This window comes from Nematolebias whitei, chromosome 16 (assembly GCF_014905685.2).
Source record: "Nematolebias whitei isolate Nwh7 chromosome 16, NemWhi1, whole genome shotgun sequence".
Classification (NCBI taxonomy): Eukaryota; Metazoa; Chordata; class Actinopteri; order Cyprinodontiformes; family Rivulidae; genus Nematolebias; species Nematolebias whitei.
The window spans coordinates 27,467,416-27,493,523 of NC_056513.1; the positions used below are offsets into that span (position 1 = coordinate 27,467,416).

Sequence of the window (26,108 nt, forward strand, 5' to 3'; positions counted from 1 at the left end):
AGGTGGGCGTGGACTAAATTTTTTCAGTGCTTATGCTCTGCATAACGGGATAAACCCATCAGCGACAGCCTTAAAGGGCGAAGCCTATATGAAATAGAACTCCATTGCACGACTACAACTGGTCCAAAATGCAGCAACCCGATTTTTAACCAGTACAGGCAAAAGAGAGCACATTACACCAGTTTTGGCCTCACTGCACTGGCTACCGGTTCACCTTCGAATCCAGTTCAAAATACTACTGTATGTCTACAAATCGCTGAATAGTGTCGCCCCCCATCTCTCTGATCTGCTACAGCCGTTTGTCCCACCACGCCCCCTGAGGTCAGCGGACCAGTTGCTCCTCACAGTTCCAGGAACTCGTCTTAAGTGCAGAGGTGACAGGGCCTTCTCTGTAGCAGGACCAAGACTTTGGAACGAGTTACCTCTGCTTGTCAGACAGGCCCCCTCCCTCTCGGTTTTCAAGTCCCATTTAAAAACCCACTACTATTCAGTAGCATTCAACACCAGATGATCTGTGTCTTGAACCTGTACGCTCCACACTGGTTAGTCGTCATTATCTGCATCGTTTTTATGTCTATATTCTGATTTACTTCATTTTGTATTTTGCTTTGTGTGTTACCTGTTGTTCTGCCTGTACAGCACTTTGGTTGGCCTTGTAGCTGTTTTAAGTGCTCTATAAATAAAATGGTATGGTATGGTATGGTATGGTATGATATGGTATGGTAAGTGTGGCTTGACACAAGGAATGTGACAGCTGAACACCTTGTCTTGCATACGTCTGCGCGTGGTGGTTCTTGAAGCACTGACTTCAACTGCAGTCCACTCTTTGTGAATCTCCCCCACATATTGGAATGGGTTTTGTTTCACCATCCTCTCCAGGGTGTGGTTATCCCTATTGCTTGTACACTTTTTTCTACCACATCTTTTCCTTCCCTTTGCCTCTCTATTAATGTGCTTCGACACAGATGTGAACATCCAGCCTCTTTAGCAATGACCTTTTGTGCCTTGCTGTCCTTGCGCAATGTGTCAATGTTCATCTTTTGGCCAATTGTCAGTCAGCAGTCTTCCCCATGATTGTTTAGCACAGTTGATAGAACTGTTGCCTCTCAGCGAGCAGGTTACCCTGGTTCAAATCCCTGTCTGGGGGCTTTTCTGGGTGGAGTTTGCATGTTCTCTCCGTGCATGCTTGGGTTTTCTTCAGGTACTCCGGTTTTCTCCCACAGAACAAAAACATACACGTTAGGCTGATTGGTAACTCTAAACCAGGGGTGCCCAACCTTTTTTGAACCAAGAGCTACTTTTGAAGTCGGCAATTTGCCGAGAGCTACTCGTCCAGTCTCATTATCAACAAACATAATTTTTCATCAATCCCTACTCCTCACTTCTTTAAAGTAAATAAAACGGAACGTGATGTGTCTATAGGAGACAACTTTTTATGCAAGCTGTATAAAATAAATGTGTCTCTACCTTAGTGGGACTTCTGACACTGAGAGGAGGAGGCCTGGGTCTCATAAGATGGGCAGTATGAGGTGGTTGCGAGGCGCAGGCAGGTCTCCAGATGATCATCATTCATTGTGGATCTGTTTTTGGACTTGATGATTTTCATGTGTGAAAAAGCAGACTCACACAGGTAGGTAGATCCAAAAAGTGCTGTTAAGTTCAAAGCACATCTTCGGATGTTAGGATACTTTTCTTCTGACAGCAGACTCCAGAACTCTCCATCCACGCCAGGTGATGCTCTGGATTTGATCCCAATGTCATTTTGCAGACTCAACACCTCATTTTCAACACCAGAGCTGTCCAGCTGAAACACGGACACCAATTTGGACACAATGTCATCCACATCAACATTTCCAAAAGGATAACACATGTAGCTGGTAACAGGCTCGATGGAGGAAAAGTCAGTAAATCGTCTCTCAAATTCTGCTGAGATGCTCTGAACCTGCTTAGAATAGTGTGCACTGTCCAGTTGTGGGACTTCTTTCCCTTGGCGCTGTAGCTCTGCCTCCATGTGTGGGAAGTTTCGCAGGTCCCTGCGTTGCAGCCGACTTGTGAGCAGTTGCAGCCTGCTTTTGAAGGTGCTCACAGAACTGATCATGCGGATTATGTTTTTGTCCTTTCCCTGAAGCTCCAAATTCAGTTCATTGAGCAGGCTGGTGAGATCTGTGAGGAAGGCTAAATCCAAAAGCCACTGGGTGTCCTCTAGTTTTGAATGTTCACCATGATCTGACTGCTTCAGAAAATCCCTGATCTCAGGCAACAGCTCACTGAATCTGTCCAGAAATTTACCTCTGCTTAGCCACCTGACGTCCATGTGCAGCAGCAGGTCTGTGTGGTCTGCTCCTGCCTCCTCCAAGTGAGCCCGGAACAACCTCCTCTGCAGACTCCTGGCCCTTATCCACCTTATTCCGGATTTGGCGCCACTACCCATAATTCATAGCGGAAGCCGGTTGTTTACTTCCGCCCGCGATCCCGCGCTGTTGTTTACGTTTGTGGGTTAACACACTTGCTAGCAATTTAATGTTTTTGACACAAAAGTTTCCTTTACCTGAAGTAAATGGCAGCACATCAGAGGTGGATACATTGCAAGGATGTTTTAAAAAGCTGCGAAGATAAGTCGTTAACTGTGTCTCACCCATCATTTCTCACGGACTGGGTAGATGATATGAAATCATGGCCCGGAATTACCTACATCGATATTATTAATTACCTTGTTTTTTCTGAAGGCGTCGATGGCGAGGAATTGCGGAATTATAAAAGCACAGAGGCGTATAATTACCTCCACAGCAACAAAATAGATACAGTTTTGCTCAAGAAACAAGGCGACTTTATCTTTCTGAAAGCAGCTGTTGAGCCGAGCCAGAGCGTTGGTCAAGCTAAACACTTAGCATGTGTCATGCTCAGAGAAAGTGGAGTGGTAGAAACGGTCGGCTGTTCCTGTATCGCCGGATTGGGAAAATCATGCAGTCATGCGGCAGCTATTCTGTGGAAGGTATATCACTTATCTGGATATCAGAATATTTACATCACTGAATCAGAATCACTGAACTGGGCGAAAGCTGTGAGCTTCCTGTCTGCCTGTGTTTACATGTGGAAGCCAGAGCATTGTGCAGCCTGTGATCTACTGTCACAAAAAATTAAACATTAAAAAGGCTGTACAGTATTTTTATATTATTTGTTTTTAAAAAAGTACAGACTGGATGCAAGGCAACCTAACATTTACAGAAAAGGAAAAAATAAATGACAACAGCAGGGATGTAAATAACTTGTTTCATTTTATTAGGAGCAGTGATAGCTGAAGTCTGTTAAATTGTTACAGGTCCAGAATGCTGTGATCAGTGGAAAGACGGGGCTAGCATGTACAGATGAGCAGCGCAGGTGGAATGCTGGGACAGCAAAGAATCTTCAACCCAAACGTCTAAGCATGATAAACTTCAGACACCACAAGGCAGAGCAGCAGTATAACATCAACTCAAGGGCTGCAGACACGATTAGTCTTTATTTTCATAAGTGTTATAAGGACTTGATCTTGTACAGGCATTGTAAATTCATTGTTGTCATCTCCTTCCAGTGCTGACACAAGAGTGTTAAATGTTTCTAACGCTATACCAGTGTACAGCAAAGCGTCTGCGTCATTTTGTAGAAGAAAAAATGCAACTTCATCACACTGAGTCGTCTTGTCCTGGACATCTTTTCTGCCAGACGTGTTGCAGTATTGATGATGATCTTTTAGCGAAGGGTCCTCCCACTGTGTGTGGACTGAGTGCAGATGTGGCCCAGGAGGTTGTGTGGAGACGCTAGCCAGGTCTGGGATGACTGACGGTGAATCTACGGTGCACTCTGAATAACACAAAAATACAAAATCAAATCAGCGTAACACAACCTGTCAAGTGTCATACGTTTTAGGAAGGAAATTTGTAATTCCACACTCGTACACACATGATACATCTTAAATGTCAATAGTGCTGTTTTAGTGGGGCTTTAGCCCCCTTAAATTTTCCTAAGCCCCATCAAATTATGCTATAATATCAAAATATTGTGATTAGATTTTAGTTTTTCATCCTTAAAAAAATCAGTTGGAGCTAGGTTGCATTTAAGCTTTTTCTTTAAAGAGTTTAAAAGAAGTTTTTTTTTCAGCTGTGTCTGTTTCAAATAACCTGCCTCTAATAACTCAACATATTCTTTATTAACAAAATCCCCAGACTTTTACAGCCCTGGGGGCTGAATTTTACCAGGTTGCTAAATAAAAAGCTATTCTCGGACAGTTACATGAAATCATATACATCTCTGCTAGCATGCTACTGATGTTAATTACTAACCACTTTGTCTTTAAGATTTGGATTTGGCTGCCAATCAAGTACTTTCTCTTAGTGATAAAGTATTTTGGAATTAAATTAATAATACACTAACATCCACAATAACACTGCAACCAGCTAGCGCTGATGCTAACACCATCCACAGTATAGTAATTATAACATTACAATTATAACATTAATAATAATATAATTCAGTAAAAGATAAGAGCTAAGCATGATTAAAATGTGAAGCGGGGACAAATCACATTTTCAATTTCACTCACCGGGAACAGATTCGGCCGTTTTGTCGATGTTGCTGGAAGCTGTCTGGCTCACAGTGGTCCGGATGAGCTGCCTTCTTTTCTTTGGTGGGGCCCGGTCATAGCCCAGATAGAGCTCCGGGTCGGGGTGAAGCTCTGTGGGCTTTTTATCAATAAAATGAAAGGAGCAAACATAAACTCTCTTCGGGGGGTATTTGAGTTTTAAAGCTGCCAGCCACGCTCGTTTTCGATCCTCCTTCCTCGGCATGGAGTGCAGTTCGTAACGCGCTGGGCACACACAGGCCTTTCGAAGTTGTTGATGTGCAAAACAATACGTTTCTAGCTCGTCTTTCAGTTTTCTGGAGCTGTTGTGACAGCCAACAACAGCACAAGTTGAACCCGAACTCATATTAGAATTGTTTAAGCCTCCTGCTACAGCACAAATTACTAGAATTTGTCATTAGCAAAAGTGCCTGTCATTAGCAAAAGTGCCTCTCGCTTTAGCTCACCGGAAGTATAAAACCGGGAGGGGGCGGTACCTGTCTGTCATGGCAGCCCACATACGCTCTTGCAGAATAAGGTGGATAGAGCACACAGTTTTCATGGCAACATCCATCACTTCCTTCATGTTTAAAATCTTCCCACACAGGGCCTGTTGGTGGATGATGCAGTGGTAGTGCAAAATGTCTGGGAAAGCATCATTCTGCTTGCAGAGTGCAACAAATCCACTGGTGTGACCAGTCATTGCTGGAGCGCCATCAGTTGTTATAGAAATTAGTTTAAAGAGGGGCAAGTTGCTTTTATTAACAAACTCCATAAACGCATTAAAAATATCTTCTCCTCTTGTGTGTCCCTTCAAAGGCAAGATGGTGAGCAGCTCCTCTTTTGCACTCATGTCTGCAAAGGCCATTCTGATAAAAACACACAGCTGGGCTACATCCACCATGTCTGTCGACTCATCAAACTGAAGAGAGAAACACTCACATTGTTCCACGTCCTTTTTTAGCTGCTCCTCCACATCCACAGCCATTCCCTCACATCGCCGTGTCACTGTTTGTCTGGACAACTGCACGTCTTTAATAGCAGCTACAATCTCACTTTTATTTTTAAAATCATGAAAAAGCGCATCTGCAGCCTCAATAAACGCTTCTTTCATAACTTGTCCATCGCTGAAAGACTTCTTATGTTGAGCCAGGATGCGGCTAACACGGTAGGAAGCTATCGTAGCAGCTTTACCTTTTGTGCTGGGGCGAGTGAAGACCGATTGCTGGGCTGCAAGCTTGTTTTTTAGCTCCCGCACTTTCTGAGTCCGTAAAGAACTTTTAAGAGGGAAATCTGTCTCAAACCATTTGTGCATCGTCTTGAAATGCCGCTCCAAGTTACACTTTTTGGGTAAGGCCACGCTCGAATTACAGATGAGGCAAATGGACTTCGAATTAGAATAAACAAAAAAATACTCCTCCTCCCACTCTGTGTGAAAATAATAAGTTTTCGTTTGCTTGTTCGCTAGTTTTCCATCCATGTTTTCTGCGCACCGACATTACTCCACTACTGAGCCTAAAGTCTCGTGAGAGCACTGTGTCACCACACCCAAAACTCGCGAGACTATGTCTGTGAGAATACAAGTCAAGGCTTCGCTTCGCGGGCGACTGGGAACCAGCTCCCCGCGAGCGACTGGTTGGGCACACCTACTCTAAACTGTCTCTAGGTGTGAGTGAGAGAGTGAATGGTTGTTTGTCTCGTTTGTCTATGTGTCCCCTGATGGACTGGAGACCTGTCCAGGGTGTACCTCGCCTCTCGCACAGTGATGGCTGGATACGGGCACCAGTGACCCCCGCGACCCAAAAAGGAAGAAGCGGGTAAAGATAATGGATGGACCACATAATTACATAATATTTCCTTATGACTGACAGATATTGCAATTGTGAAAATACAAACAAATGTAATTCAAGAGTGTGTAATGTTTTAGTATTTTTTTAGGAATCTTATGTTTGAATCATTTACTGTATATAAAATTATAATGTACTTTCCACTTGGTTTTTAATTTTCTGTAGATTCTGGGTCGGTATGTTGTTATTTTTAAATATTTTCCATAGAAATGAAGATTATAATTCTACCTTTCTTTAAATGGTATTTAATTTTTTTAAACTGTGGTTTGTTACCTGTTTTATTTTACTGTATTTTAAACAGGACAAAACAAAAACTTTAGTTATTTGACATTAAAATTCTGGTAAATGTGTCATGACCAAACAGAAAGTGTGTATCGTCATCTGCTGGGTTGTTCTTCTAAATATGGCTGCCTGTGGAACCCAGGTACATCCAACAGCCCACGCCACAGCACCTAATCCCCTCTGCACAAGCATGTCTTATCTTAATCACTACCACAAAGACTCCTGAGAGGCTCTGCTGTGTCAGAGTCAGGGTGTTCACAGAGGAGCTCAGGCTCAGGTAGGCACCAGTGACACCTTCTCTCTGAAACATCATTTTATTGCTGCTGAGCAGTTGGAGCTACATATTTACAGCAGATTTTACTGTGGATTTGTGATGATCTGTGTTTTCGTGCATTGCTCTGATGGACTGATCGTAATTTTAGACTCTCCTCAGCTGATGCTTAGTAGTTGCAGCTTACACTTGTCAGGCTGTTGGTTAGGAGCAATTTGAATATGAAATTAGTTGCTTGCATAAAATGGTGACTGTATAATAACACGCTAAAATCAAAATCTGCAGGGCGACTAAGAATGAGCTGGTGTATAAATACACAGAGTTGTTACCTAGTCTTCAAACATGGAAAGAATTTTAAGTATTTTTCAGGTTTACGCAAGAATAGAACACACAAAAAGTGTAAAATGCCCAAGTTTCCTGAATATTTTCTCATTTTTGTTGTTTAAAGTTTATATTAATATGACTTTTCAAAGAGGGCAGCACGATGGCGCAGTTGGTAGAACTGTTGCCTCTCAGCAAGCAGGTTATCCCGGTTCAAATCCCAGCCCTGGACAATTCTGGGCAGAGTTTCCATGTTCTGTCCGTGCATGTGTGGGTTTTCTCCGGGTACTCCGGTTTCGTTCCACATGAAAACATGCATGTTAGGCTGATTTGTAACTAAATTGTCCCTAGGTGTGAGTGAGAGAGCGAATGGTTGTTTGTCTCGTTTGTCTCTGTGATGGACTGAAGACCTGTCCAGGGTGTCCCCCGCTTCTCGCACAGTGATGGCTGGATATGGGCACCAGTGACCCCCGCGACTCATAAAGTAAGAAGCGGGTAAAGATAATGGATGGATGGATGCAAAGACTATTTTCAAAAGCTTGTTCAAGCTGTCATGAAGTCACTTTTATACTGATTTGAAGCTTTAATTTTAGAGTTTCAGACAAAAATGTTTTAGTTTTTGACTGTGTTTTTAGTTGAAAAGAACATACAGATGTTATTTCACTTTAAACATGGACACTCTTGAAAATGGAAGTGTTGATTTTCCATGACTTGTGCTTTGCTGCCTCAAGGTCCAAAGTAGACCTTTGAATCTTCCCATCACTGCGTGGGAACTGAAGAGAATAAGTTGTTGGCCAAAGCTTCATGACTGAGTTCAAAGTAAATTTGTTGATTATGTATTTCCCCCATATTTTAACAAGCTTAGGAGTATGCTTAGGAAAAAAACAATTGTTTATTCACTAAGCTGATAAAAGGTTAGAGTTAAACGGGCAGCACTGGATAGTTGTTGTTTTTCCACGTTACTGCAGCAATGCAACTTCAAGTCTAATAAATAATTTGTGGAAACTACAGTTGTAATATTTGACAGAATAATATTGGATTTGCATATTAGAATTTTCTAAACATTTTAGGCATGTGTCCCTTTCTGTAAATCTATAAGTTTTATTCTGAAAATAGTTGAAATTGAAAATCCATCCATCCATTATTTTACCCACTTCTTCCATTTTGGGTCAAATTAAAATTAGATTCATAAATACTGCATTTCTTGTTGGAACTGTTTTTGCGTTTAGGCCTGGTCTAGAGAAACAGGAAATAAAATGTTTGATCATAGTATTCTCACTGTTTGTTATACCCTTACCTGAAAGCTAAAAACATCAAGTACAGCTAAGATCACAATAAATATTGTAGGAACATGTTCCAAAGACAAATCTTCATTTAATTTGTAGTACCTCCTTGGTTATTCTAACACATCACACAGAGACATTTAAAAAAGTTCCATAGATGCTGCTATGTTTTTATTTTTTTATTTAAATTATTGCCAGAGGTGATGGAATGTAGAATGATGTATAAAATTAATAAAATAGCATGTACTTGACCCACTGAAACTTTGGTCTTGGCTCCATTAGGACCAGCCCTTAGCTCATCAATCCAGTCAAAATTAAATTTCAAACCAAGGTCACTCAAAGAGCTCTCTGTAACAGGTGTAATATTAATTATTTATAACCTTTCCACAACATTCCACTTCAAAAGATTTATTTTATGCCCTAAATGTATATGTATGTATATATATATATATATATTTATTTATTTATTTTTATTTTTTTTCTATTCAATTTGTGACAGCTTTGAGGCGGTAAGTGTTTTATTCATTCAGATTGAGTGACTGGTTTGTCCCAATGAGCTTCAAACCACAGCAGTATAAATCTGTGATGTCACACACATGAAAAAGCCTCCAGTCAGACCGCCAGTTTTAAAATGGCTACTGGAAAATCCCCTTGATGATCTCCAGTCCTTTTCTTGTCCGTCACTCTTGTTTTTTTTATCGATATAATTGTAATACACCTGCAATGGAGCCTTTGTGTGGGCTCATAAACACGAGTTATTTTAGGTCCTTGTAAATTAGAAAAATAAATAGAACCACCCATATATAACTTACCTTTACCTTTAGACAAGGGCAGGGGTGTCAAACTGACTTACAAAAGGGGCCAAAATTAAAACCTTTTTCAAACTAAGGGCCAATTTCAGAATCTGCATTAACTCAAATCAACAAAAAAGGTTGAATCATGTCATCTGGACTTCGTTTTTTTGTTAAAAAGAAACGTTTCGCCCCTCATCCAAGAGGCTTCGTCAGTCTGAGGCCTAGCCATCTGGTATTACCCAGAAGCCACCCTGACTCTTGTGTTTCAAGCCTGCCTCAGATACCCCTGAAGTCTGGCCTTTTCACTAATGGTTTCAAAAACACAAAGTTTGTTTTTTTTGTTTGGATGAGGGGCGAAACGTTTCTTTTTAACAAAAAAACGAAGTCCAGATGACATGATTCAACCTTTTTTGTTGTTATATACCTGGATGACTGAGAAAACAAACTTTGTGTTTTTGAAACCATTAGTGAAAAGGCCAGACTTCAGGGGTATCTGAGGCAGGCTTGAAACACAAGAGTCAGGGTGGCTTCTGGGTAATACCAGATGGCTAGGCCTCAGACTGACGAAGCCTCTTGGATGAGGGGCGAAACGTTTCTTTTTAACAAAAAAACGAAGTCCAGATGACATGATTCAACCTTTTTTGTTGTTATATACCTGGATGACTGAGAAAACAAACTTTGTGTTTTTATTAACTCAAATCAGATACCCAACATCTTTTCTTGGTTACAGGTTCCTCACCAAGAGTTTGATTGGTCTCATTTGATGTTCTCTGTTGTGCTTTTGACATCATAATCAAAGATTACTGAAAAAAATTCAAGAGATAGAAATATTTTACATTTCACATATCATCTTGAGGGCCAGTAAGTTTGTTTTATGGTTTAAAATCTAGTTTTATTTAAAAATGAACCCATTGGTGGCTGAACTGTTCACCCGTGGCCCTGATTTGGCTGCCAGTTGAATAGCCCTGCTTTAGACTGTCTTTAATCTATCCTGGCTGGAGCCTACATAAAACTTTTAAGTTTCAGATTATCAAAATGACCACCTTTGTGCCTTTGAAGTTACCTGGGGAGCAGATGGGGTGTTAAGCCAGAGTCAGAGATTCTTTATTGTCATTCGCACCTCATGTGGTACATGTGGTGGAGCGAAATTATGTACACAGGGTCCCAGTTACATCCAACAATAAAATGTATAAGAAAAACAGTAATAACATCTAAGATATGAACTAAGAAAAACATCAACTAAATATACACTAAGCACTCATAACATAAAACATTGAACATCAGCACAAACATGAACATGAGTCTGTGAGCAGATGTGCACGCATGAACACATCAACATTGAAACAGATCAGCAGCAACATGAAACAGATCAGCAGCAACATGATATGGTTTTTCACAGTGATTATTCTAGTTAGAGATTCATGAGTCTAACAGCCTCAGGGTAGAAGCTGTTCCTCAGTCTAGTGGTTCTACACTTAATGCTCCTTAGCCTCCTTCCTGACGGGAGTGGGGCAAAAAGTGTGTGTGCTGGGTGAGTGGAGTCCTTCATGATGCAGGTGGCCCTCTTCCTGCATCTGGAGGTGTAAATGTCTGTGATGGTGGGGAGGCTGATTCCGACAGACCTGTGCAGCCTTCACCACTCTCTGCAAAGCTTTTCTTTCTGCAGCTGTGCAGCCTCCATGCCACACATTGATGCTCGAGCACAGGATGCTCTCCACTGCACACCTGTAGAAGGAGGTGAGGACTGAGCTTCCCAGACCAGCTCGCCTCAGCCGTCTGAGGAAGTAGAGTCTCTGATGAGCTTTCTTGATCAGGCTGGTGGTGTTGTTGCTCCAGCTGAGGTTGTCATTTATGTGTACACCCAAGTACTTGTAGCTGGAGACCACTTCCACCGCAGATCCTCTTATGTTCAGGGGGGTGTAGATGTTTTTGTTCCTTCTGAAGTCCACAATCATCTCCTTTGTCTTCTTCACATTGATGTGAAGGTTATTCTTTTTGCACCAGCTCTCCAGGTGTTCCACCTCTTGCCTGTAGCTGGACTCATCATTGTTTGTGATGCATCCCACCACCGCTGTATCATCTGCAAACTTTACAATGTGACAGCCTGGATGGGTAGCTGCACAATCATACGTGAGCAGAGTAAACAGGAGGGGGCTCAACACACATCCCTGAGGAGAGCCAGTGCTGAGGGTTATGGTGGAGGAGGGTTATGAGGGTTAAGGGGGTTAAGAGCCTTGCTCAAGGGCCCTCAGTGGAGCAAATAAGGGTGGAGGCAGATGTGTGTTCTTCACCTTTCCTACCATTTTTTGTGTTGTTGTTGTCAAAATGGTCCAGAGATTTGAACTTGTGACCTCCTGATCACTGGCTCAACTTCTCTAGCCCTCACCACCACTCCCTCGTTTACAAATTACATATACTATACAAAGTATACTTTTAATACAGGCATGGAAATAAAGTATACTGGTATGTGTACTTGTACATTCTGTCTGTATTAATAGAAATTTCTTGGAGAATTGGCTTTTTTTTTTCATTGCCTGCCGCAATGAAAGGTAGGCAATCACAGTACGTGTGTTCGTCTATCTGTTCGCAGAATATCTCATGCCATCGATCAGGTTTTATTAAACTGTACTGTACTTGTGTAAATCTACAGTTTACTACTCTTTTGGAGTCAAACTAATTTAAAATGGCCACAAAACTCATGGCTATGACTGTAAAATTTGGTGTGGTAGTAGCTGAGTTTCACTCCCGCACATACTTTGAGCATCAACAAGTCACACAAGATCTTTGTTCGAAACGTTGTCATGCAAAGCCGTGGGGAATATTTATCCCTACACGAAATGCTGGAACTTGATTTTTAAAAAGATTTGTTAACTTTTAAAAAAATGTGAGCAACTAAACATTCCACCTGCACAGAGTTGACATCAACCTAATTTAGTTTACTGTTGATCTTCCATCCATCCATTATCTTGACACGTTTCTTCCTTTTCGGGTCACGGGGGACACTGGTACCCATATCCAGCTGTCACTATGTGAGAGGTGGGGGACACCTGGACAGGTCTCCAGTCCATCACAGGGACATATAGAGACAAACGAGACAAACAACCATTCACTCTCTCACTCACACCTAGGGACAATTTAGAGTTACCAATCAGTCTAACATGCATGTTTTTGGTCTGTAGGAGAAAACCCACGTTTGCACGGAGAGAACATGCAAACTCCACCCAGAAAGGCACCCAGCCAGGCTTCTTATCCTGCAAATTACATTTTAATAATTTAAACTTGACATGCATTGAAAGCACATTAGTGTTGTTATTTAGAATAACTAAATACCTTTGCACATAAATCAGTATTTACCTATTCCAGGTGTACAGCCGTGTTCTAGTAACTAAAACTTGCATGAGGTGCTGCCGTGACAGACTCAGGTTACAAATAATGAAGATTAGGTTCAATGTAACAGTTGAGTTGAGGTCATTGATGTTGTGGAAAGTTCTACATTAAGTGCTTTAACTCGACTTTAAATAAGAGCGTGAGGTACAGAGCAGTTCTGTGTCCGCATGCTAATAGGATTTCTGGCTTTGTCTCAGGTCACAGTGAATTTACAAGAACATGTGACCTCTGACGCTGAATTTCAAACTATAAATACAGTAAGATCAGGCAACGCTGAAATACGGTAAAAGAGACATTAAAAAGGCTTTGTAAAGGTTTTTCAAAACCTTTTTGTTTTTGTTTTGGACTTGAAACAATAATTTGTCAAATATGCACGTCTTTGACTATTTTATGTCTTTGTCAATAGAATTTATTTTTCTGTCAACTTTATAATATTTCAAATTACAATTACAAACACATAACATAACCCCCAATAAGTACATGCTTTGCTATTGAATATAAAGAACTGCATTAAAAAAATATGTCAGAGATCAATTTAATTTCTGCAGCACTTTAAATACAAGGTGCAGGACTTCAAGTACTTGGGGTCCACTGTCCAGGAAAATGAGGAATGTTGTAAAGAGGTGAAAAAGAGAGTCCAGGCAGGATGGAGTGGATGGAGAAAAATTTCAGGAGTGATTTGTGACAAAAGGGTGTCAGCAAAGGTCAAAGGAAAAGTTTACAAGACAGTGGTGAGACCAGCTATATTGTATGGCCTGGAGACAGAGACATGGACAAAAAGACAGGAGACATAACTGGAAGTGGCAGAAATGAAGATGTTGATGTTCTCCTTAGGAGTAACAAGGATGGATCAGATTAGGAATGAGATCATCAGAGGTACAGCACACGTTGAACAACTGGGAGATAAAGTTAGAGAGGCCAGATTGAGATGGTTTGGACATGTCCAGAGGAGGGACAGTGGGTATATTGGTAGAAAGATGTTAGAAATGCAGCTGCCAGGAAAAAGACAAAGAGGAGATATATGGATGCAGTTAGAGAGGACATGGAGGTAGTTGGAGTGAGGACAGAGGATTCAGAGTGAGATGGAGGAGGATGAGTCGTTGTGGTGACCCCTGAAGAGGGAAAATCCAAAAGAAGAAGAAGAAGCACTTTAAATACAATAAAGTTTACAAAGCGCTTAACGCTAGTTAAAACCATCAGTCAGTTAAATGAACATTTTACTACATGAGTCATTAAAGCCTCATTTGTGTCGGTAATCCAATGATTTTTTTTTCTCTGTTTTTCTTGATGCAGGGTAGGAAAGCACCAGGACGCTCAGGGAGTCGATCCAGCAACATTTCCAAGGTAACTGCCACGTATTAGAGCATTGTTATAGAATTGCGCCACTCGAGCTGGCTTCATGTTGGAGTAACTCTGATTTTGCTTTTGTAAACTTTAATTCCTCTTTTTCTGGATGTAAATTGCTTTTTTGTATAATTATTTCCTCTGGTATCTGATGAGGGGAGTGGTGGCGAAGAGGCTGGAGAGGGTGGGCCTGTGATCGGAGGGTCGCTGGTTCAGGCCCCAGTGCCGACAGCATCAGAGGTGTGGGTGGGGTGGGTGAAGCACCCACACCTTTCCCCACCCTCATTTGCCCCACTCTGGGCCCTTGAGCAAGGCCCTTAACCCCCACCTTCTGCTCCTCCGGGTGTCCTAGATAGCAGCTCTCTGCTCCACACAGAGGGTGTGGTAGCTTGGTGGTCTGTGGTTGTGTCAGGAAGGGCATCCGGCGTAAAAATAACTTCCAAGTCATCATGTGACATAGATCGCTGTGGCGACCCCTAACGCAGGGAGCAGCCGAAAAAAAATTAAAATTCCCTCTGGTATCTGATGCTGTGCAGCTGGAAGGATTTTTACTTAAACCTTTTTACTTTTGGACATTTGTTATGATGCGTAACCATAACATCAAGGTGTTTTTGTTTAACAACCGGGAGCAGCTGATTAACATCTCAAAAGCTCAAATAATATCTCAGCTACAGCCCCAAATCCCAAATGAGTTGAAAAGGAGGTGCCGTGGATGCATTCCTGTCTCCTTGCCGAGTGCCTGACTACTGAGAACCTGGAAATGGTAGGAAACACGGCTCGTGACAGCAGAAGGACCGGGATCATACCCTGGCACCTGCAGCCATCTGTCCGCAGCGACGAGGAGCTCAGCAGGCTTCTGGGAGGAGTGGCCATTACTCTGGGAGGAGTTCTGCCCGGCATTGGGCGGTTTTGCAGCCCAGAGGAACTGAGAGGCCTGCTGAGTCTGGGTGGATGGATTGGACGGCATCTGCGGCCAGTTTCTTCAAATCTGCTGTGGGTCGGACCTTTACAAGAGATCCTTCCTGCCTACAGCTATCAGTATCTACATCTCAATGAAATGAGGATAATGAGTTACAACATGTAATTTCTCTTTGGAATTAATAAAGTATTTTTGAATTGAATTGAATACAGGGTCATATGTAAGGTTAGTTTATCCCAGTGGTTCCAAAAGTGGGGGACACACTCCCTGGGGGTGGGGTGGGGGGTGCAAAGCCATTGCAAGGTGGGCACGGTATGACTGAATGGAAAAAAATGAATGCTTGGACACTGCTATCATATTGGACAGGATTTTGACCGGACTGCCACATAGAAAATATGACGAAGCATGTCTCGTCTTTGGCCTCACTTGCACATCGGTGGGTAATGAGGAGAGACTGTTGTTTTTCTCAAAGTGCTAGTTTGTGACAGTTTGAAGCCTAACAAGCTAAAATAAAATTGGAAACAAAACATCCTGAGCACAAAGACAAGTCAGTTGACTTTTTCAGACAAAAACTCATAAACCGCCATGCTCAACAGTCTCTTTACTAAAGCTGCATCCATGCAGGCAAATGCTCGACTCAGCTCATATAAAGTTGCCTACAGATGGCACAGTGTAAAAAGCTGCATACAGTTGTGGAGGAATTGATACTTCCCTGTGCTATGGATATGGTTTCAGCTATGATCGATGACACAGAAGCCAGCAAACTACGGGCTATTCCTCTGTCCAATTAGACCATTAGCAGGCGCTTTTATGACATGTCAAGGAGCAGCTTAATGATGACGGCCACCACTGTTCTCTGCAGATGGATGAAGTCACTGGCAGATAACATATGTCAGGTCAATGGGATAAGATTAGTACGGTGGCCCTGAAGTTTAAACCACAACTACAAATTAAAAAATTATATTACATTTGAAAAAAAAACACACAATTACATTAACCGAAAGCAGAAGAGGTAGGTACCAGTGGGAAACATGAGACATCGCTGATTGGATGACGGCACGTTTGGCTTTTGACCCATTCCTGGTTCCCCCATGGGGGGTTGGGGTGGAGTATTTTCTTATTTATAGATCTAGGGGGGGAGCAGAAAAGTTTGGGAACCACTGGTTTACGCTACATGGTTTTATGTCTTTAGCAAGAATAATTTTCTTGTATGACTGTTTTAAGTCTGCACCACATAAAGTATCTGGCTAGTTGTTAGGAAAACATTTATGTACAGTAAGGCTGCTATAAGTAATATATACGTATATACCGGTAATTACAAACCGGATTCCCAAAAAGTTGTGACACTAAACAAATTGTGAATAAAAACTGAATGCAATGGTGTGGAGGTGCCAACATCTAATATTTTATTCAGAATAGAACCCAAATCACAGATCAAAAGTTTAAACTGAGAGAATGTTGTAGTGGACTAAGCCTACGTCGAAACCCAGTCTAAGGTCAAAACTCTTGACCTTTAGAACCTTGTGGGACAGAAGCTGTCATTTCATGTATTTGACTCCATAAATACAGGTTCACCCATCCTGAGACTTTCTTTCTTGAAGATTCAAGTGAAAAGAACACTCTCTTTTTATTATCATTACTATCTTACAAATGTTGATAATCAAAGTGTCTTAGTTCAAACCATTTTAGATGTTGCAGTGAACTAATCAATTTTATTAACTGAGTAAGGATTTTATTCTCATGTTAAAAGCTGTGCAGAGTAATTATGCATTTTTCTGATTTCTGCTTTTGAATGAGCAAGTGTGTGCGTTTACAAGGTTACAGTCAAACGAAAAACAAGTTGTTATGTTAAAACTGTCATGTTTTAGAATCCTCTCAGACGTAAATAGAGATGTTTTGCACCTGTGTCTTAGGCACGCCAAAACAGAACCCTCTCGGTCTGTGAGAACATTTCTGAGCTGTCTCATAACAATTCTCGCTGTCTCTAACCCCTTACGTCACAAAAACACACCCCTTCTGGTCGTTTCTGACCAATGAAAAATCCCAAAAAGTGAACCGGGAAAGAGTCTTTTAAAATGTCAGTACTTCCTGGTCTACACAGACTCAGAGACTCACGGAGTTACAGAGTTGGAGAGTTGTCAGACTTCAAGAGTTCTGTGGGAGTTCTGTAAACTACACGAGAGCTAAAGTTCTGATGGAGTGCTGTTGGAGTTCCTGACATGACAACGAAGCTCTTCCGAGTTCCATGGGATTATAACATTTTCCACTGAGGTGAATGTGTGTCGAACAGAGCCTCGCCACTACTTCTGACGGGCAACAGCCATTCTAAGGAGACGCTGGACCGGTAGCGTTAACGGAACACCATATCTGCTGATTATCATCAGAGAGGTAATGGGTCAAGTTTCCTACCAAGCGTACCGAGGCGAGCTGGGCTTCTGATGGAGAGTGTCGGTTCTGGTAACATTCAATTTCCCTCAAACCCCATCCTTTACTCCCTCTAAACTTCTTTCCATCTTTAAACTTTCCTATGAAGTAGAAATTCTCCCAGATATTTAGAAATGTCTGTGTAAAGTGCTTATTCACATCCGTGTGGGTAAAAGATCATAGTTGTACAGTTTTATAAATGTCTGTGGTGCAGCAACGGTAAAATCATGGCCGTATGATTTTTCCTGATTGATTGCTTATGTTGTTATTTTCATAATTTGCCAAATTAATGTAAATGTTTGATGTTAAATTTGATTCTGTAAATAAATGACCGCATTCATTTTGATGGGTCAAATTTAAATGACGTCTCACGTTTGCATTTCCTTAAATTCAATGCACGTTTTATTCAGTCCAGAAAAATGAGGAACTCGCGTTAAATGATGAATATATCCCAGCATCTGTTCATCTACAATGTATCATTTTAAGGGAAAAATCTGTTGTTTCCAAATTTCATGGCGTCAACAAATTCCAAAAAAGTTGGGCCAAGTCCATTTTTACCACTGTGTGGCATCCCCCCTTCTTCTTACAACACTCAACAGACGTCTGGGGACAGAGGAGACCAGTTTCTCAAGTTTAGAAATAGGAATGCTCTCCCATTCATGTCTAATACAGGCCTCTAACTGTTCAATTGTCTTGGGCCTTCTTTGTTGCACCTTCCTCTTTATGATGCGTCAAATGTTCTCTATAGGTGAAAGATCTGGACTGCAGGCTGGCCATTTCAGTACCCGGATCCTTCTCCTACGTAGCCATGATGTTGTGATTGCTGCAGAATGTGGTCTGGCATTATCATGTTGAAAAATGCAGGGTCTTCCCTGAAAGAGATGACGTCTAGATGGGAGCATATGTTGTTCTAGAACCTGAACATAGTTCTCTGCATTAATGGTGCCTTTCCAGACATGCAAGCTGCCCATGCCACCCCATACCGTCGCTCATGCAACCCCATACCATCAGTGATGCAGGCTTCTGAACGGAGCGTTGCTAACAACTTGGGCTATCCTTGTCCTCTCTGGTCCGGATGACATGGCGTCCCAGTGTTCCATTAAGAACTTCAAATCGTGACTCTTCTGACCACAGAACACTCTTCCATTTTGCCACACTCCATTTTAAATGACCCCTGGCCCAGTGCAAACGTCTGAGCTTGTGGAGCTTGCTTAGAAATGGCTTCCTCTTTTCACTGTAGAGTTTCAGCTGGCAATGGCGGATGGCACGGTGGATTGTGTTCACTGACAATGCTTTCTGGAAGTATTCCTGAGCCCATTCTGTTATTTCCTTGACAGTGGCATTCCTGTTTGAGGTGCAGTGACGTTTAAGGGCCCGGAGATCACGAGCATCCAGTAGAGTTTTCCGGCCTTGACCCTTACGCACAGCGATTGTTCCAGATTCTCTGAATCTTTTGATGATGTTATGCACGGTTGATGATGATAACTTAAAAGTCTTTGCTATTTTACGCTGGGTAACACCATTCTGGTGTTGTTGCACTATCTTTCTGCGCAACAATGGTGGAATTGGTGATCCTCTTACCTTCTTGGCTTCTGAGAGACACTGAAACTCTGAGAAGCTCTTTTTATACCCAATCATGTTGTCAATTGGCCCAGTTAGTGTTAATTGGTCTTCCAGCTGTTCGTTATCTGCTCAATTTCCTATTTCCAGCCACTTATTGCTACTTGTCTTAACTTTTTGGGGATTTGTTGACACTGTGAAATTTTGAATCAACATATTTTCCTTTAAAATGTTACATTTACTCAGATTAAACTTTTGATCTGTCATCTATGTTTTATTACAAATAAAATATTGACATTTGCCATCTCCACATCATTACATTCAGTTTTTATTCACAATTTGTTTAGTGTCCCAACTTTTTTGGAATCCGGTTTGTATAATCCATGCTTTACTAATTGACTATTCTTGTATTAACTATGAATCCAAAGACTCCAAAGAAATGTATGGACGTGTTATTTATATCAGGATTATTTGTGTGATGAGTTAAATTTAATGAAAGACTGGTTGTTTCAGGTCAGCAACTCTGGAGTCACCGCAGCCTCGAGAACATCCATAGCGGCATCTGCTCAGGACATATGCAGGTGAGACAGCCGTCTAATTAGTTTCAGACAGGAAGACATCAGTGTTTATTTTATTATATACAATAAAATGTTATCTATAACTTAAGGGCATAACAAACAAAAAATGAATATGAAAATTTGATTCCACACCAGAAAAGGGGAGTTTTCCAAACACAGAAATCTTTCTTCTGTTTCTGTCAGCAGCTGGTGTCACTGTAACAATGACAGGCTTGGACTTGTGTCCTCAGTGTAGAAGCATGATCAAATGTGTTGTGTGTTCCTGAATGAGCCCCCACCATCATCGATCATCCTCACTTCATTGTAATTGATCATGTGCTTCCCTGGTTCAATTTCCATTTTTATTTTACTTTGTTTATTTTCTGCTTGGTAGGGATTTTAATTCATTCTCGAACAAACATGTTCCTCTGTACCCCTAGACCACGGGCGTCCAAAGTGTGGCCCTCAACTGCAGTTTAAGAATGGTATCATTTTGACCAGCAGACTTGAGGTCGATGCAGACTTTCTGCAAATTTGTTGCTAATCCTTTTTTATATAATGTTTAGGTTTAACAGCAAAACAATCTTCTCAAAATGAGCAATATTAAACAAAATGCAGAACTTTGGCTATAATCTTTTTTTTTTCACTACATGGTACAAAACACAAAAAAAACCTTTTACCGATTTCTACCAAAAAGGAGACATTTGGTTAATGATTCATAAAACTTAGCTAAATGTTGCAGTTGATAAAATAATCAGGAGGGAAACTGGACATTTTAAATGAATATAACGTGGTATCAGCTACACAAGTTGATCAACTTTATCAAACCTTCTATGAATCTGTTGTAGTGACTGACAGCTGGATGATTTTTCAGCACTTCTATCAGCGTTTTGGGCCGTCCATGGTCCAGAAGGTTGATCGACCCCTTTTTAAAAGGACTATTACGCTTATGTCGCTGAGAACAGACTAAAATTAATTCATTCATTCATTCAACCTTTATTTAAACAGATAAATCACATTGAGCCTAAAAGACTCATTTACAAGTGAGACCAGTTTGGACAGACAAAAAAAGACAAAAAAAATGGTAAAATGGACACGTGTAGGAGTTGGAGGCGAAAAAATTCCCATTAGACTTTTTTTTTCCTGCCTGAGAAAAAAAAACCTCTAATATTAAAAAAACACCTCACACAAACAAGCACATAGTGACGTAGACATTCTGCAGAGGGGGGAGCGGAGAGCGGTGAGCATGTTCATAGATGCTCTCGAGGTCACTGTAAGGGTTCTGATAAGGATGGAATAATCAGTCAATGTCCTCTGGTGAGATCCATAAACATTCTGGAGGGATGGCCAAGAATAACGTCTATGAGAATCCAAGAGTCCTGAAATGAAGAAAACAACAAACACAGACCCAACAAATCAAATAAATCAAATCATTTTTAATAAAATAAATAAGCTTAGAGTTTATGAAGCTCTAACATTTTGGATCTACAACAATTTACACCTCTTTCTCCATCAACAGTAGTAATTTTTTTATTTTCTTCAAAATATTGTTGAGTTAAATTCACATTTTTGTTGCCCACGAGTCCTTTCATCTTGATAGTTTTAGCTCACATATGAAAAAGTTTGTACACCCCTTCCCTAGACTATAAAACAGGTTTTATATATTTTTTATCTATATTTATATAGGAAAAATATACTCTGACTAGATAGTTTGAATATGCAAACTAGGTTTCAATTATGAAAAATGTTAGATTTCAAGAAAAAATTTTTTTTTAATTTGAGGTTGTGCTCATTACAACAAAAGGAAAAACTCACAACTAAGATATTTATTTATTTCACTGCAGGAAGGACAAGTTTTATTGGTCCAGGTTTGGACATGTTTGGTCTTTTCTTTAAACAATGTTGGAGACTTTGATTCACAAACTTGAAGTGTTAAATTGAAGAAATTCAGCATTAATTTATATCCAAAGATTTTATTTTTCTCTCATTAATCCACAGGCTTTCCCTGTGTTGTTGTTTTAAAGTCTGTTACTTCAAAGAAATAGCTTTACAAAAGATGCTATTAAGCTTTAGAGGTCCCATTTTAAATTTGTTTCATGTTTTTAAAAAATATATAATTTCATTGTTTTGACTTAAATGTAAAATAAACCAAAAGCTGAATATTTCAGAACCTGCATGCATAAAAAACCTGTTGTGTTGTTCACATTGTGTATTTTTCATTTCATTTCATTTTCTTGTTCATACCCATTTCCATCTGTGTGTGTGTGTGTGTGTGTGTGTGTGTGTGTGTGTGTGTGTGTGTGTGTGTGTGTGTGTGTGTGTCCAGTTCTAGCCTGCTGACCTGTTTAGAGGAGGATGCTTCTGAGACTCTGAAACACACAAACAATTCCCCCACAATGACGGTGACCGGTGCAGCTCTGAGCTCCTCGGCTCAGCCTCAGAAAAAGCAGGTGAAGAGACGCCGCCGCCGCAAGAAGAACAGCTGCAGCACCTTCGGCTGCGCAGAAGCCAACAGCAAGAAGGAGCAGAGCGACCGCAGTCTCAGCTCGGACCGAAATGAGCTAGAGGAGAAGAGGGAACGCTCCTACAGGAACCGCAGGGAGCTCCCGCCTCACCTCCGGTGCTCTGGCGCCCCTCAGTCCAACTCCTCCTCTGAGGAGGAGGCGCGGCGCGAGGCTCGCAGCTGGAGCAAAGAGAAAGCGCGACGAGCGCACAGAGAGAGAGGCGCAACAAACGGCTGTAAAAACAGACAGGATGACATAATGGAGCTGCAGTCTGTGGATTCAGACAACTGGAAGGAGCATCAACATCTGGTGGAGGACAGTGGTGGCCTCCAAAAGCACCCCAACGTCAGGGGCTCAAGGAGGAGAGCCCCAGATGTTTCACAGAGAAAGAGACCACAGAGTAGAGCAGCAGAGAGGAAGAGCTCTAAGTCAAGGAGCCCAAGGGGCAGTTCCTCAGTGGTAGATGATGGGGAGGAACTCATCACTAAGAAATACCAGGAGAAGGGGTCAGGCTATGGAGATATGTCTGTCCCCATGCTGCAGAAACACTGTGCTATGAATGGGGGCGCACCAAGACCCGATTCAGATGACTCTGAGGTTGAGGTCTGCAGGTTAGTCTGTTAACATCTCTCGTTTAACCTAAACTAGAAAGTTCCTGGAGGAACTCTGACGGGGACTGCCACGTTGCAACCACTTAAAATTTTTGATTTGATTTCAGAATGTGTTGTGCATCGCTGTCAGGTACCACCACACCAAATTTCAGCTCAATATATTTTAAAATAGCTGCGTTATCATATTTTTTCCCTTTTGGCAAAGGTGGCCATCTTGGATTTGATTTGCATTAGGTGGATGTCTTTCTAAGCAGTCCCCAACAACTCGCTCTCAGCTATGACCAAACCAAATTTCAGCTAAATATCTCAAAGAATGACTGAGTTATAGTCAATTTTGAGCTCTCTGAGGTAGCTGTGGCAGCCATCTTGAATCAAAATGGCTCCAAAAGTTTTGTTCCTATACCTCTTCACTCTGTGTCATGTGACCTCGCAGTTAGAAGCTAGTTCTGTCAGTGTTTTTCAGTTAGAAAAATGGCGTCTTTGTTTGCAAATTACGTCGCCATGGTAACTCAAAATGTCAATAATAGTAATATCACACATCATGGCGCTGAGCCAGTCATTCTGATAATAATATCTGGGGGGGGGGGGGGGCAGTGGTTCGGGCCGCATTAGAGTTGACAGAAGAGCAAAACCCTTTTCAGGTGGATTTGCCTCTCTAAGCAGTCCCCAATCAGAGAGGCTGCAACAGACAAACACAACCAGAAAGACTAAAACATTGTACTCCTTGTTTGTGTGCAGGATCTGCCACTGTGAGGGGGATGATGAGTGCGCTCTGATCACGCCGTGTCGCTGCACCGGCAGCCTGAGCTTTGTCCATCAGGCCTGTCTCAACCAGTGGATCAAATCCTCGGACACTCGCTGCTGCGAACTCTGCAAATACGACTTCATCATGGAAACAAAGCTCAAACCTTTAAGCAAGGTAGGACGAAGAGGCTCACCGAGCTGTGCACACCATGTCAGGAGTTCTAACCCGCAGCTATAACCACAACTCTCATGTTTCTGATCCGTCTGCCCCCCCCCCCCCCCCCAGTGGGAGAAGCTGCACATGTCGAAGAGCGAGAGGAGGAAGATCTTCTGCTCAGTGTTGTTTCACCTGATAGCAGTAGTGTGCATGTTGTGGTCTGTCTACATTCTGGTGAAGAGAACCATCGAAGAGATCCGACTCGGGAGGAACGGTCAGTTCTTGTCTGTCTCTCCTGCACACATCCCAGAGACATGCAGAGAAAATGATTAGTTTATACAGTGAGAAAGGATGCAGCTCAGCGGTACCCTGCAGGATTTCCTTCACACCATTTAAAAACATCACACAAGTAATGTTATTTTTTTTATATTTACGTAAACCATCACTGTCGGGTTGACTTTTTAATAATCTCTAACCTTTTTGAGCACATCACTGCATGCTAGTCTCACAGTTTATCTGCTATCTTTGACGTAACGTGTACATCTTTAAAGAAATGCACGTCAACTAATATAAAACTCTCAAACTTACAGGTTTGAGTATCTTAAAGACTGTACATTGAAATTAATTTGGCATAGTTGGGCTGACTTTATCCACAAGATCAAATTATCCAATTTGTAAACATGAAATTCTTATTAGAAAAAATATCCCATCTCTGAGATTTTCAGTGGTGATGACGTCACAGGGTACCTCTAAACTTTTCACCCTTAAATCATTATGCATCTGTCTGACTCTGGCTGTGTGACTTCAAGTCTAGTAACGTGCACGTACTGTTACAGGACTGGTCAAAGGTTTGAACACACCTAAAACAAATTATGATGGATTGGTTAAAAAACGTTAAACCTTTGACTGGTGCAGTAAAACTCTGTGGTGCTCACCCCCCTAGGTTTCCCTCAGCACATTATAAAGGATCATCTGCACCAACAAGAAAACTTACAAAGTATCAGTGAACAGTTTTACAGATATCTAAAGAAGCTTGCATCTTTCTGCAGAGCTAGTTTTAAGACTTGAATTGTACGTTTTAAACATGGAAATATTTTATTTGGAACATCAGTGACTTCAAAAAGACAAAATACTTTGTCAGTAATTCTCAGAGTTGAGGGAAAAGATTTAAAAACAGCCTTTAAGCATTAAATATTGTTAACATTTGAATATTTAACATCACGTTTTTAGGTTTAACTTAATGCTGGAAATGATCATTTACTTTGCAACATTTTTCAGACTGAAAAATGTTGGATTGTATACCTGGATTATTGAGCATGGACTTTATCATTTACTTTGGTTTACGAGTAAAATAATCTAACTGGGGAAAAAACATCAACCCAAGAGCTACAGACTTTTTTTGTTGTTGACACCAAACACCCAAACTGCACAGAAAAACAAGTTTGAGACGTTCAGAGGCCTCGAAACAGCAGAAAGACTCTTAACTCAGTCGCTGCCTTCAAATTCATGCCAACAACTATGTGACATCCTGCATGCAACACATTTCACATTATGAGCCAAACAATTTGAATTTTACATCAATACTAGTTGAGAGTTCAACTCCAGGTATGTCACATGAGTTTTGATCAGTTGGTTAAATTGTGCAAACTAAATATTTTAAAAACGTGAATGAGAGCAGACCCAGCTGTGCTTTAAATCTCGAGTCCTGGACTACATTTTCTTTAGCGTCTGCATGAATTCAAAACATTACTCAGTACTGTATATAGGGGAGTGGTGGCGCAGAGGTTAGAGAAGGTGAGACGTGATAGGGAGGTTGCAGGTTCACATCTCTTGACCGTTACTACAAAAATCTGGGTGGGAAGGGTGAAGCATCCACAACTGCCTCCACCGTCATTTGCTCCACTGTGGGCCCTTGAGCAAGGCCCTTAACATACCCATCTGCCCCCCTGGGCACCCTAGATGGCAGCCCTCTGCTCCACACATGTGCTGCAGTAGCTCGGTGGCTTGTGGTTGATCTTCATGCATTCTCGCTCGCTGTGGTGTCTCCTGAGAAGGGGAGCTGTCAACAGATAAAAACAAATAAAAATCAATATAAAACACCAAATTCAACAAATAATAACAATAATAACAATAATAATAATAATAATGCATTTTATTTGTATAGCGCTTTTCTAAATACTCAAAGATGCTTAACAGGAATTCAAACACAAAAACATTTAAAAAGGGCAATTTTAAGCATTAAAAGCAAATTTAAACAGGTGAGTTTGAGTTCTTTCTTAAAAGTGGAGAGATCAGAGCAGACACGAAGCTGTTGGGGCAGTGAGTTCCAGAGGGTGGAGGCAGCGATGGAGAAGGCTCTGTCTCCCCTGGTTCAGAGCTTGGTCCTACAGGGGAGAGACAGAAGGCTGGCATCGGAGAAGCGGAGGGAACGAGAAGGAGTGATGGAGTAGGTGGGTCAGTATGGAGGGGCCAGATTATGGAGGGGCCAGATCATGGAGGGGCCAGA

General features: G+C 41.5%; 2 protein-coding genes across 2 annotated transcripts in view; one reads left to right on the forward strand and one right to left on the reverse strand.

Moving 5' to 3' along the window:
• march1 (membrane-associated ring finger (C3HC4) 1) overlaps nt 1–23,670 on the forward strand; it is a 54,022-nt gene extending 30,352 nt beyond the window's left edge. Inside the window, exons 2-6 of the mRNA XM_037689841.1 lie at nt 14,076–14,126; nt 19,543–19,610; nt 21,913–22,701; nt 23,440–23,620; nt 23,662–23,670. Coding sequence (XP_037545769.1) covers nt 14,076–14,126; nt 19,543–19,610; nt 21,913–22,701; nt 23,440–23,620; nt 23,662–23,670 — 1,098 coding nt within the window. The remainder of the gene's footprint in view (nt 1–14,075; nt 14,127–19,542; nt 19,611–21,912; nt 22,702–23,439; nt 23,621–23,661) is intronic.
• LOC119422572 lies at nt 3,259–5,105 on the reverse strand. The gene is made up of 2 exons (XM_037689952.1): nt 4,580–5,105; nt 3,259–3,840 (listed from the first exon to the last, which is right to left on the reverse strand). The coding sequence occupies exons 1-2, from the start codon at nt 4,962–4,964 to the stop codon at nt 3,473–3,475; spliced, it is 753 nt and encodes a 250-aa protein (XP_037545880.1). The 5' UTR covers nt 4,965–5,105; the 3' UTR covers nt 3,259–3,472.
• Nucleotides 23,671–26,108: the final 2,438 nt, after the last annotated feature.